The 14,770-nt window shown below is 40.7% G+C and overlaps 1 protein-coding gene across 1 annotated transcript in view; it reads left to right on the plus strand.

The window, feature by feature from the left end:
• The window catches only part of ptprn2 (protein tyrosine phosphatase receptor type N2), a 203,023-nt gene that overhangs the window by 33,578 nt on the left and 154,675 nt on the right, over positions 1-14,770 (plus strand). The window contains exon 3 of the mRNA XM_060875294.1: positions 10,113-10,226. Coding sequence (XP_060731277.1) covers positions 10,113-10,226 — 114 coding nt within the window. The remainder of the gene's footprint in view (positions 1-10,112; positions 10,227-14,770) is intronic.

Here is a 14,770-nt window from a genome sequence, read left to right on the forward strand (position 1 = left end):
GCTTCAATCTGCTCACATTCAAATTGGTCATCTGCTAGTTCCCTCAGTCCCAGTTTAGCCATGATATCACCACTGTAATCTTTAGTTCCCAACAGACTACAATCACATCACATGACCTAGTTAATTTAACAGCAGAAGGCAACATTAGATTTCACTCCCACTAGCCAATACATAAATCTGGGGAAATTAAAATGGACAGGAAGGATATTATTCATTCATTCATCTTCTACCGCTTATCCGAACTACCTCGGGTCACGGGGAGCCTGTGCCTATCTCAGGCGTCATCTGGCATCAAGGCAGGATACACCCTGGATGGAGTTCCAACCCATCGCAGGGCACACACACACACACTCTCATTCACTCACGCACTCACACACTACGGACAATTTTTCCAGAGATGCCAATCAACCTACCATGCATGTCTTTGGACCGGGGGAGGAAACCGGAGTACCTGGAGGAAACCCCCGAGGCACGGGGAGAACATGCAAACTCCACACACACAAGGCGGAGGCAGGAATCGAACCCCGACCCTGGAGGTGTGAGGCGAACGTGCTAACCACTAAGCCACTGTGCCCCCCCTGTATTGAACATCAAAGAGAAAAAAAAGTACAAGACAACTTCAAGTTATCATGAGCAAAGACTCGCACGCCTAGGATTGGACAGAAAACTATAAATAATCAATCACCTGGATTGTTCTGATCTTCACCTGTCCAGTGAGGTTGTTTCGGTACCCACGATAGCCTCAGATTTGTGTTCCTATCTGACAGGAGTGAAACCTATGAACTTCTGTTGTTGTAGCTCATCCACCTCAAGGTTTGATGTGTTGTGCTTTCTGAAATGCTTTTCTACTCACCATTTATGCAAAGTGTGATTATTTGTGTTCCTGTCACACCAGCCTGATGATTTTATTGTGATCGCTCTCATCAACAAGGTGTTTCCATTCACAGATCTATCACTTATTCATTGTTTTTTGTTTTTCACACCATACCGCATATACTCTAGAGACATTTCCAGTGGAACAGCAGTTTCTAAAATACTCATACCAGCAACCGTGCCACGGTTACTGAGATGTTTTCTTCATTCTGATGGACGCTATCTTAAGCTCTTGACCTGTATCTCTGGGATTTTATACACTGTTCTACTGCAACATGTTTGAATAATTACCTGAATGATACCTGCATGTAAACCCTGGAATAGAGTTTTGAGATGTAATAAGGATTGGAAAGCTTCACCACTCTGTCTCACACTTCAGCACTTGAGTCAGTGTGAGAGCGTGTCCTAATGATGAGGAGGGTGAAGAAGCTCGGAAGACTCACACTGTCCGGTGTCGGTGATAAACCTGTTAGTCGATGGACAGCATTTGTACTTCACATAATGTCGCTGTGAAGATCGTTATCATTGTGAGAAATGCTCGCTCTCTTTACGCCGCTGTTGTAATCATCCGAAAAAGCAATTACAGAAATGTCGGACTTGTCGCCGATGAAAATAAGCAGTGTAGAACTGAGCAGCTGAGACAGCTGGAAAATTTCTGTAATGAGTTTTTGCCAGTTTGGCTTGTTCAGTGTCCACTAATCACCGTGGTGATAATTGAGTACGTAGTGTTATGTGAAATAATAAAGCTGTAATGACGCTGTAATACATGATGATAATGAAAAGAGCAGTATAGAAAGCAATGAAATCAAACGTGCTAAGAACAAATGTTGTTTATCACGTTATAAAAGGATACAAAATTAAATGTTAGCGTATTTATTAATACTGCAGACCTGAGCAATGTTTTGCTAAATTAATTAGCAAATTAATATTGACTTGCAGTGTAAAAGTTATATAAGTTAAGGTTAGTGCTTTTATTATGTAGTTCTTTGTGAACATTTTATGCAAGAACAAGTTTAACAAAGTTTGGCAAACATGGCCTAATAGTCTAGGCTAGGGTAAGCTACATTAGTCTAAGCTAAGCTTATGACAAAGCAAGAGTAAGTGAAATAGGAAGTAGAGTAAATAGAGTAAGAACCACAGGCTAAAATCTAAATCTAAGTAGTGTAAGATAAGAACAGGTGGGTAAGTGAAAATTCAGAACTTCCACCTTCTTCTTCTTCTTCTTCTTCATCTTTTCCTTTTCCTACACCTCTTCTTCAATGCCGTTCTGTCTCTTTATCCTGGAACTGACAGAAATAATATTACAGCACAAATCAGACCGGATATTTCTCCGGATGTCGGCTGGTATTAGCGAAGCCGCACAGAGCTGCAGAGATGTGATGATGAGATTGCTGTAACCAAGACAGATTATTCTTATCAGTGTCAGCAGTGTGAGGGATTATTGCTAGCATAATTCCATTTTATTACCTAGAGCTCCAATACAGCTTGGGTTACAATAAAACAGTGCTTTGGAGCCATGCCACCAAAGAATAGATCTTTTTGCTTCCTTAAAAAAACTTTCTTTTTGATGATTGATTGCTGTAAACTAATTTCAAAGGTTTAAACGCAAAATGAAGAAGTAGTCAAAAATTCATCTTCTGTAAGCAATCCAGTTGGTGGAGGAGTACGAGTCTTTCCCAGGATGCCTGGAACCACAGGAATCATGGAAACTATGATTCCATGATTGACCATGGAAACACCCAACTGGAATCAAATGGAAGACACTTGAACCCTCGGAACACTGAAACCTTGGGAACAGTGGAACCCCATTAACACTGGAAACACACAGAAAACTAGAACATCCATCTGTAACCCAATGGAAGACACTTGAACCCTGGGAACATTGGAACCCCAGATAAACTGTAACCCTGGGAATACTGTAACTCGAGAAAGACCGGAACCCCATTAACCCTGTAACCCTATGAATAGTGTAAGCTCATTAACACTTTAAATCCCATAATAACTTCAACCCCAGTAACACTGTAACCCCATTAACACTGTAAAAAAAAACCACTGTAACCACAGGAATAGTGTAACCCCATTAACATTAGGTTATCATTAACACTAGAAACTTTATGCTGTAACTACATTAAAACTGTAACTCCTCGAACACTGTAACCCCATTAACACCGGATCCACAGAAACACGTGAACACCCCAAAATACTGGAACCGCTGGAAGACAATAATAGCTGGAGAACTGGAACCATAGAAACTCTGGAACCCTGGGAATACTACAGAGAGTACATGGAACCTTGTATGGAAGCTCAATCCATCAGACACACATTTATCCCCTTACGTGTTTAAGTTTTATTGTATTTTGGCAGACGCCCTTATCCAGAGCGACTTACATTTCTCATTTACACAGCTGAGCAATTGAGGGATAAGGGCCTTGCTCAGGGGCCCAGGTGTGGCAGCTTGGTGGAACTGGGATTGGAACACCCGACCTTCTGATCAGAGCTACCACGTCCCATGTGTCCCAAGTTATTTACACATGATCCTTTCCTTGTTTCTTGTTAACCATTTTGATGATCCTTTTAATATTTAAATGTAGTTGCTGGGTTCTTGCCTAGCCTTCTGATTATTTGTTGGTACTCTGGTCTTGCTCAATGAAAACTGAATCACAGTGCAAACTGTATCCAGATAAACATAAAGATATGACATACGATTCTCAAGCATGCCATCAGGGAAAAACGTTAAATGTTCGGGAAAAAAGTTCTGATTGAGATGAGGGAGGAAATGGAGCAAACAGCAGGAGAAGAATTTCAAACAATGTGTAAGAATGCCCTCCGGTGGTCTGGGGAGGAATTGTTCATGATGGCCATGACATGGGGTGATAAAAGTAATGTACTAACATAAACAACAATCAAGTTGGATAGGACAAGATTTCTAATATTACACAACTAATCAAACAAATAGAAACTACACCAATGAACCGGTCAGGGGTGGAAACTTAATCAGGAAGTGCTGTGACATTTATCATTATATTCATTATTATTATTATAATTATTATTATCTCAACTATTTGTATTGAAATAGAGAAACTGATGAGGTTTCGTCTATAAAACACTGTGACTGAGAGTCACAGTGCACAGTCAGGAATACTGCTAAACTTTCAGCGCTGCAGCTCCACAGTGTCCTCGTTCACTCCCTGTCCTTCTGTGTCTTCATTAGTGCTGCTCAGTGGTTTGCTTGTGTTGTGCAATTGATTTTCCTTGCTGCTTTGAGGCTAACGAATTATGCTAATGCTTGCTGTGTCCTTAGAGAATGGACTGAGGTGAGAGATGAGACTGGGGTTTTATTCTATCATCACATATCAAACTTTGGTTTTAGGTCATCAGGTAACGAATATCCATTAATCATAAAACTGTTAAAGGACACAACTGGGCAACATATCCAGCTTTTTCCTGAGAAACCTAAAATAACAAAGTAGTTCATAATATCAATGTCGCTAATGAGACCAGATGAGACCTCAGATGCTGTCACTTGTTTCTGTTTGTAAATATTTCAGGTGGGGGGCACAGTGGCTTAGTGGTTAGCACGTTCTCCTCACACCTCCAGGGTTGGGGGTTCGATTCCCGCCTCCACCTTGTGTGTGTGGAGTTTGCATGTTCTCCCCGTGCCTCGGGGGTTTCCTCCGGGTACTCAGGTTTCCTCCCCCGGTCCAAAGACATACATGGTAGGTTGATTGGCATCTCTGGAAAATTGTCCGTAGTGTGTGAGTGTGTGAGTGAATGAGAGTGTGTGTGCGTGTGTGTGCCCTGCGATGGGTTGGCACTCCGTCCAGGGTGTATCCTACCTTGATGCCTGATGTCGCCTGAGATAGGCACAGGCTCCCCGTGACCTGAGGTAGTTCGGATAAGCGGTAGAAGATGAATGAATGAATGAATATTTCAGGTTTATAAATGAGGCGGCTGTCGGTCTGCGTCATGATTGTGTATTCGTGCTAAGTGTCGAAATCTTTGTCTTAATAATTCAGAAAAAATATCAGCTACCGGTTTTATTTAGAGTGTGAAATCAATCCTAGATGCATTTTTATTATAGTTATTACATAGTTATTACATGCCTATTACATCGTTATAAAGTAGTTATTACATGCGTATTACATAGTTATTACACCTAAAATTTAATCTGGCTCAGTTCAGTTAAACATATAAGAATAAGTAGAAATCATGTGACCAGATGGTTGTAGGTTCAAATCCTCAGAGTGCCAATGTTGGACTTTTCACTTTTAACAGCTGTATTCTTGTATTTTGGCTAAACAGTTTTTTAAAATACAATTAGTTACAATTCTCGAAGCTCAGTTGTGTGTATCTGTGTTTTTACACACACTTTACTCCTTTCTCACTGGATTCATTATATCTGGACTAAAGTGAAAATTGAGCCATATGTTAAAACATTAATTCAAGAGAATTCAAGATCAACACAGTCATTAGACAGATACAAGTAAAGACAAAACCAGGTCTGAGTTCTGTTCTGATCATCAGAAGAGTGTGAGTTTAAATCCCTCCATCACATGACTTATATGTATCACACGACCTCTGTTTATTAGACACCTCTGTGTATCAGACACTGCTGTTTATTAGACACCTCTGTGTATCAGACACTGCTGTTTATCAGACACCCCTGTGTATCAGACACCTCTGTGTATCAGACACTGTTGTTTATCAGACACCTTTGTGTATCAGACACTGCTGTTTATTAGACACCTCTGTGTATCAGACACTGCTGTTTATCAGACACTGCAGTTTATCAGACACCTCTGTGTATCAGACACTGCTGTTTATCAGACACCTCTGTGTATCAGACACCTCTGTGTATCTGACACCTCTGTGTATCAGACACCTCTGTGTATCAGACACCCCTGTGTATCAGACACCTCTGTGTATCAGACAGTGTTGTTTATCAGACACCTCTGTGTATCAGACACTGCAATTTATCAGACACCCCTGTGTATCAGACACCTCTGTGTATCAGACACTGCTGTTTATTAGACACCTCTGTGTATCAGACACTGCTGTTTATCAGACACTGCTGTTTATCAGACACCCCTGTGTATCAGACACCTCTGTGTATCAGACACTGTTGTTTATCAGACACCTCTGTGTATCAGACACTGCTGTTTATCAGACACCTTTGTGTATCAGACACTGCTGTTTATCAGACACTGCAGTTTATCAGACACCCCTGTGTATCAGACACCTCTGTTTATCAGACACCTCTGTTTATCAGACACTGCTGTTTATTAGACACCTTTGTGTATCAGACAGTGCTGTTTATCAGACACCTCTGTGTATCAGACATTGCTGTTTATCAGACACTGCTGTTTATCAGACACTGCAGTTTATCAGACACCCCTGTGTATCAGACACCTCTGTTTATCAGACACCTCTGTTTATCAGACACTGCTGTTTATTAGACATCTTGTGTATCAGATACTGTTGTTTATCAGACACCTTTGTATATCAGACACTGCTGTTTATCAGACACCTCTGTGTATCAGACACTGCTGTTTATTAGACACCTCTGTGTATCAGACACTGTTGTTTATGAGACACCTTTGTGTATCAGACACTGCTGTTTATTAGACACCTCTGTGTATCAGACACTGCTGTTTATCAGACACTGCAGTTTATCAGACACCCCTGTGAATCAGACACCTCTGTGTATCAGACACTGCTGTTTATCAGACACCTCTGTGTATCAGACACCTCTGTGTATCTGACACCTCTGTGTATCAGACACCTCTGTGTATCAGACACCCCTGTGTATCAGACACCTCTGTTTATCAGACACTGCTGTTTATTAGTCACCTTTGTGTATCAGACAGTGCTGTTTATCAGACATCTTTGTGTATCAGACACTGCTGTTTATCAGACACCTTTGTGTATCAGACACTGCTGTTTATTAGACACCTTTGTGTACCAGACACTGTTGTTTATCAGACACCTTTGTGTATCAGACACTGTTGTTTATCAGACGCCTTTGTGTATCAGACACTGTTGTTTATCAGACACCTTTGTGTACCAGACACTGTTGTTTATCAGACACCTCTGTGTATCAGACACCCCTGTTTATCAGACACCTCTATTTATTGGATAAATCTGTTTAATCAGACAGCGCTATTAATTGGACGACTCTTTATTCAGACACCTCTGTTTATCAGAAACCTGTTTATCAGACAGCTATTTGATCTGTTGAACCGGACGCCTCTGCTTATCAGACATTTCTTTTTATCAGACACTGCTTTTTAAAGAATGATTAGGTTTATCAGATGCCGCTGTCTATTGGACAACTCTTTTCTTATCTCTGTTGTCTCTTTGTATGACTGAACACTTGTGAGTTCACTAGAGGTTAATTTGCTGAGTCTAAAAGCAGCTACAGTGAAATGTAAAGTTTTAATGTTCAGACACAGACGTGAGACAGTTTACTCAGATCACTCGGCTCCCTCTGCTGCTCACACTGCATAAATACACTCACACTCTCAGGGTCACTGTGTGTGTGTGTGTGTGTGTGTGCAGGTGTGTGTTTTTTTTTCATTTAATATTTTTATAATCTGACCTGTCTTTCTCTTTATCTGCATTCCTTTCTCCATCTCTGTAAATCTCCACCTGTGTGTCTCTTTATCTTTTCAACTGTCTCCATCTTTGTACCTTTTTAAGTCTCCAGATATCTGTCTCTTCACCTCTCCACCTGTCTGTCTCTTCACCTCTCCACCTGTCTGTCTCTTCACCTCTCCACCTGTCTGTCTCTTCACCTCTCCCCCCTGTCTGTCTCTTCACTTCTCCCCCTGTCTGTCACTTCACCTCTCCACCTGTCTGTCTCTTCACCTTCACCTCTCCCCCTGTCTGTCTCTTCACCTCTCCCCCTGTCTGTCTCTTCACCTCTCCACCTGTCTGTCTCTTCAGGTTCTCCACCTGTCTGTCTCTTCACCTCTTCATCTGTCTGTCTCTTCACCTCTTCATCTGTCTGTCACTTCACCTCTCCACCTGTCTGTCTCTTCACCTTCACCTCTCCACCTGTCTGTCTCTTCAGGTTCTCCACCTATCTGTCTCTTCACCTCTTCATCAGTCTGTCTCTTCACCTCTCCTCCTGTCTGTCACTTCACCTCTCCACCTGTCTGTCTCTTCACCTTCACCTCTCCACCTGTCTGTCTCTTCAGGTTCTCCACCTGTCTGTCTCTTCACCTCTTCATCTGTCTGTCTTTTTATTTCTCCACCTGTCTGTCTCTTTACCTCTCAACCTGTCTGTCACTTTACCTCTCCACCTGTCTGTCTCTTCACCTCTCCACCTATCTTTCTCTTCACCTTCAGCTCTCCACCTGTCTCTCTCTTTATCTCTCCACGTGTCTCTCTCTTCACCTCTCCATCTGTCTGCCTTTTTATGTCTCCACCCATCTGTCTCTTTACCTCTCCACCTGTCTGTCTCTTCACATTCACCTCTTCACCTGTCTGTCTTTTTACCTATTTACCTGTCTGTCTCTTCACCTCTCCAACTGTCTGTCTTTTTACCTCTCCACCTGTCTCCACCTTTGTACCTCTCCCCCGTGTGTCTCTTTACTATGATAATGTCTGTAACGTGTTTGTAGACGGCTCCTTATATCTTCACACACTTACTTTGTCTTGCTTTATATAACATAAGAAAACCATTAGTGTGAAAGTGACATATTTAGAATCAACCCTAGTGTGTGTGTTTGTGTGTGTGTGTAGGAGTGTAATGTTGAATTGGCTCTTGATAGCTTTTTTCCTGCCAACATTTTTGCTCATACACTGCTGGCTCTGTGTGTGTGTGTATGTGTGTGTGTGTGTGTGTGTGTGTGTGTGTGTGTGTGTAACAGCAGTGACTATATTTAAGCTGTAATTAGCGTGGGATTAGTCTTGCAGACTTCCAAAAAAAAAAGATGATGGTCTAAGGTGACGAAGGTTTCCATGGAGACCGTCATGGTATTGATGTCATATTAGTTGTGTTTGGGTAGATAGGATATGGACAGATCTGGGGTAAAATGGCCAGTGCTAAAATGTTGTTAATGTCATTGTAATCTTCTTTTCATCACCTTACCTGTCTGTTACCTGTCCACCGTGTCTGTCTCCAACTCTTTATCTGTCTGTGTCTCTGTCTGTACCTGTCGAACATGAGCCACAGACAGTCACTGTACACAGACAGCAGCCGTGCGGAGAGTGACAGTATCTGATCTCGGACTGTTACAGGGCCGTTTGTATTCCTGTCGAGGACAGCTGCATTACCCACAATCCCCTGCTCTCAGACAGATAACCACTGAATTATGAAGTCGATCTTTGGGTTGCTAGGCAACACCCTATAAAGCTACACCATGTCAGTGGTGATGTGAAGATAAGGAACGGGACGGATAGTGTGTGTGTGTGTGTGTGTCGGTGTGTGTGGTCACACTGATGACCTGAGCTCTTATCTAAAGAATGTCAAACAAGAAAGAAAAAAAATGTTCTTACAGAATGTGAAGAGAGAGAGAGAGAGAGAGAGAGAGAGAGAGAGAGAGAGAGAGAGAGAGAGAGAGAGAGAGAGAGAGAGAGAGAGAGAGAGAGAGAGAGATGTATGAAGCTGTTTCCTGTATACTTGCCTTTTTAAAACATTTATATATGACAGTGAAGTAGACAGACAGGTGAAGTAGATAAAAAGAATGATAGATAAAGAACATGTGTCTCTGTTCCTATGGTGTCTGTCTGTCTGTCTGTCTGGAAACAGGTAAGGAGAGGGACATGTGAAGGGACAGACAGGTAGACAGACAGTGACAGACAAGTAAAGAAATGAACAAAATAGTGCTGCTTCTGAACATGCCAGCTTTCTTCATACACTCACTGCACATCTTCTGCACATCTTCACCAGGGAACACATCCAAGTCCATCAGGATTCCAAGTCAAACTTTAAAATCGCTGAAGATCTCTCTGTCATTGTGACTGTTGTCATGATCTGAGATGTGTAATGGATGTGTAAAAACTTCACATTTTAATCCTTCTCTTGTCCTTCACTTCGTCTATAACACACACACACACACAAATAACGATCTGTCTTATTATGTGATTTTCTAGTGAGAGATTCCCATAATGCACTGGGAAGTGGCTCTGAGCAGTGTGTTGGTTTGTGTAAAGCATGGATTGCTAATAACACTATTTACTCTGTGTGTGTGTGTGTGTGTGTGTGTGTGTGTGTGTGTGTGTGTGTGTTGCAGATGCTGTGTTTGGTCAATGTCAGCGATTTCCTGTTTCAATTCTTTACACTTACGACGCATCTCCAGCAGCTCTGCAGCATCTGAGGAACCTCATTCAACAACTCGCCCAGCAAGGTATCACTCCCACAACTCTCTCTCTCTCACTCTCTCTCTCACTCTCTCTCTCTCTCTCTCTCTCTCTCTCTCACTCTCTCTCTCTCTCTCTCTCTCTCTCTCTCACTCTCTCTCTCTCTCTCACTCTCTCTCTCACTCTCTCTCTCTCTCTCTCTCTCTCTCTCTCACTCTCTCTCTCTCTCTCTCTCTCTCTCCTGTAACTCTCTCCTCCTCCTGTAACTCTCTCCTCCTGTCTCCTTCCTTCGGTCACCTTGTCCTCCTGTCACTCTGTCCTCCTATTTCTCCTCCTTTCATTCTGTCCTCTTGTCGCTCTGTCCTCCTGGATGGGACTTTGGGGCTCTGGTATGACCTATTTCCTGTCCGCCAGAATTTCCTAAATAAAGAGGCTTCTGTCATCTTTCCCTCTTTGTGAATTACATCACGGTTCCCATGGCAACACGTTTTTTCCCACATGTTTATTTTGGGCTGTTTTCAGTTGTAGTCCTGTCTCCACCTTTGTATGTTTTCCTGAATGTGTTTATCTGTCTTTTGTTTCACTTTAACAAAAAGTCTGTCCATCTATCTGTCTCATAATCTGGTCATCTGTCTGTCTGATCCTGTCTACCTGTCTGTTTCACTGCCGATCTGTCTATCCCTCTGTATCATTGCCAGTCCTGTCTATCTTTCTGTCTCTATGCCTGTTTGTCTGCATCTCAATCCCAATCCCATCTACTTGTCTGTTTCAGTGTCTGTCTGTTGGTCTCAATCCTGCTCCTTTCTACCTGTTTGTTTTTATGTGCTACCTGCCTATCTGATCTGTCTTCCTGTCTACCATTATTTATTCTGTCTTTTTAATTAGTTTACAGCCAAGTAGAAAAGCAGCAGCTGCTTATTTATTTATTTTTTTTCTTTCTCATTTCCATTCATGTTTTTATATGGGTTTAGTGCAAATTCGAGTAAAAATAAGACTAGGTGATGTTTGCCAGAATCTCTCTCTCTCTTTCTCTCTCTCTCTCTCCCATACACACACACACACTTTATTTTCAATGTGGTGTCTGGTTTTGTCAAGAGAAATCAGCGTTTCTTCTTGGAAGGGGATGTGTAGCGATTGGTTCCAAGACTGACACACTCGCCCGTCTTTTCCGCGGTCTGTTGCATCGCTCCATCATGTGGGCAGATGAAAGAGGGATGATGAAAGGTTGAGTGCACTCCTCCATGGCCCAGAGAGATAGAGAGGCTTTTCAATTCCATGCTGTGTTAGAAGGGCAAAGTCTCTCTGTTCAGCTGTACAGAAAAAGTATAGAAAGACAGAGACAACAGCAATACACACACACACACACACACACACACACACACACACACACACACACACACACACACACAGCCCATTCTCATGCATAGGGATCATAGAGGGGTGCCAATACTTTGTACAAATGAAGATTTGTCTTAAACTATAGATTTGAGAGATTTAATCTCTCAGTTGCACTATTATTATTTACTATTATTATTATTGTTATTATTATTATTATTATTATTATTATTTACATTTACACTATTTACTGTAGAGTGTCACCCAAATGAGGATGAGGTTCACTTCTGAACCTGGTTCCTCTCAAAGTTTCTTCCTTTTATCATCTCAGGGAGTTTTTCCTTGCCGCCGTAGCCTCCGGCATGCTCATTAGGGATAGGGATAGATATATAGTATTTTATATTTTAAGTTAATCTTTTTTAAATTAATTTTAATTGTATGCATTCATTTATTTAACTTATTGTTATTATTATTATATATTTCTTTCTTTTTTTTTGTAATCCTATCTGTTTCCATATGCCTGTAAAGCTGCTTTGAGACAATCGGAATTGTTAAAAGTGCCATACAAATAAATTGAATTGAATTAAAAAATGTAACTATGTAATGCTAATGACAGTGTAACAGTAATGACTCAGTGTAAGTTCACTGACACAGTTTAATACTGACACAGTGTAACACTACTGACACAATATAATACTACTGAGACAGTGTAACACTACTAAGACAGTGTAACACTACTGACACTGCAATACTACTGACATAGTGTAATCCTACTGAGACAGTGTAACACTACTACCGTAAGACAGTGTAACACTACTGACACTTTGCAATACTACTGACACAGTGTAATACTACTGAGACAGTGTAACACTACTGACACTTTGCAATACTACTGACACAGTGTAATACTACTGATGGACTGTACTACTACTGACAGTGTAATACTACTGACACAGTGTAATACTACTGACACAGTGCAATACTACTGACACAATGTAACACTAATGACACAGTGTAACACTAATGACAGTGTAATACTACTGATGGAGTGTAATACTACTGACACTTTGCAATACTACTGACACAGTGTAATACTACTGAGACAGTGTAACACTACTACCGTAAGACAGTGCAATACTACTGACACTGTGTAACACTAATGGCAGTGTAATACTACTGATGGAGTGTAATACTACTGACACTTTGCAATACTACTGACACAGTGTAATACTACTGAGACAGTGTAATACTACTGACACAGTGTAATATTACTGACACAGTGTAATACTACTGACACAGTGTAACACTAATGACACAGTGTAATACTACTGAGACAGTGTAATACTACTGAGACAGTGTAATATTACTGACACAGTGTAATATTACTGACACAGTGTAAAACTACTGACACAGTGTAACACTAATGACACTGTGTAATACTACTGAGACAGTGTAATACTACTGACACAGAGTAACACTAATGACACAATGTAATTCTACTGACATGGTGTAACACTAATGACACAGTTTAATATTACTGAGACAGTGTAACACTACTGACAGTGTAATACTACTGATGGAGTGTAATACTACTGACACAGTGCAATACTACTGACACAGTGTAACACTAATGACAGTGTAATACTACTGATGGAGTGTAATACTACTGACACAGTGCAATACCACTGACACAGTGTAACACTACTGACAGTGTAATACTACTGATGGGGTGTAATACTACTGACACAGTGCAATACTACTGACACAGTGCAATACTACTGACACAGTGTAACACTAATGACAGTGTAATACTACTGATGGAGTGTAATACTACTGACACAGTGCAATACTACTGACACAGTGTAACACTACTGACAGTGTAATACTACTGATGGAGTGTAATACTACTGACACAGTGCAATACTACTGACATAGTGTAACACTAATGACAGTGTAATACCACTGATGGAGTGTAATACTACTGACACAATGTAATACTACTGACACAGTGTAACACTAATGACACAGTGTAACACTAATGACAGTGTAATACTACTGATGGAGTGTAATACTACTGACAGTGTAATACTACTGACACAGTGTAATACTACTGACACAGTGTAACACTAATGAGTGTAATACTACTGATGGAGTGTAATACTACTGACACAGTGTAATACTACTGACACAGTGTAACACTAATGACACAGTGTAACACTAATGACAGTGTAATACTACTGATGGAGTGTACTACTACTGACAGTGTAATACTACTGACACAGTGTAATACTACTGACACAGTGCAATACTACTGACACAGTGTAACACTAATGACACAGTGTAACACTAATGACAGTGTAATACTACTGATGGAGTGTAATACTACTGACAGTGTAATACTACTGACACAGTGTAATACTACTGACACAGTGTAACACTAATGACAGTGTAATACTACTGATGGAGTGTAATACTACTGATGGAGTGTAATATTACTGACACAGTGTAACACTAATAACACAATGTAATACTACTGATGGAGAGTAATGCTACTGAGAGTAATGCTAATGGCCCGAATACTACTGACACGGTTTAACATTAATGACACAGAGTAACACTACTGAGACAGTTTAATAGTACTGAGACTGTAATACTACTGACGGAGAGTAATACTACTGACGGAGAGTAATACTATTGACAGAGAGTAATACCATTGACAGAGTGTATACTACTTATACAGTGTAATACTACTGATGGAGAGTAATACTATTGACACAGTGTAACATTGTAACACAGTGTAACACAGTGATACATTGTATTACTACTGACATGATGTAATACTTCTTACACAGTGTAACACTAATGACTAGGTGTGGCACAGTGTAATTCTACTGAAATGGTGTAATACTACTGACACAGTCTAATATTAATGACATATTGTAACACTACTGACACAGTGTCATTAGTTACACTGTGTCAGTAATGTTACAATATGCCATTAGTGTTACACTGTGTCAGTAGTGTTACAATATGTCATTAATATTACACTACTGACACAGTGTAACTAATGACACAGTGTAACACTACTGACACAGTGTAACTAATGACACACTGTAATACTACTGACACAGTGTAACACCAATGACACAGTGTTATACTACTCACACAGTGAAACACTACTGACACTATCTAATAGCAGTAACCCTTTCTGAAATGCCATTTCTTATCCTGTCTTTCTACCTGTCTTTCAACTGTT

Source organism: Tachysurus vachellii, chromosome 7 (genome assembly GCF_030014155.1).
Source record: "Tachysurus vachellii isolate PV-2020 chromosome 7, HZAU_Pvac_v1, whole genome shotgun sequence".
In the NCBI taxonomy this organism is placed as follows: Eukaryota; Metazoa; Chordata; class Actinopteri; order Siluriformes; family Bagridae; genus Tachysurus; species Tachysurus vachellii.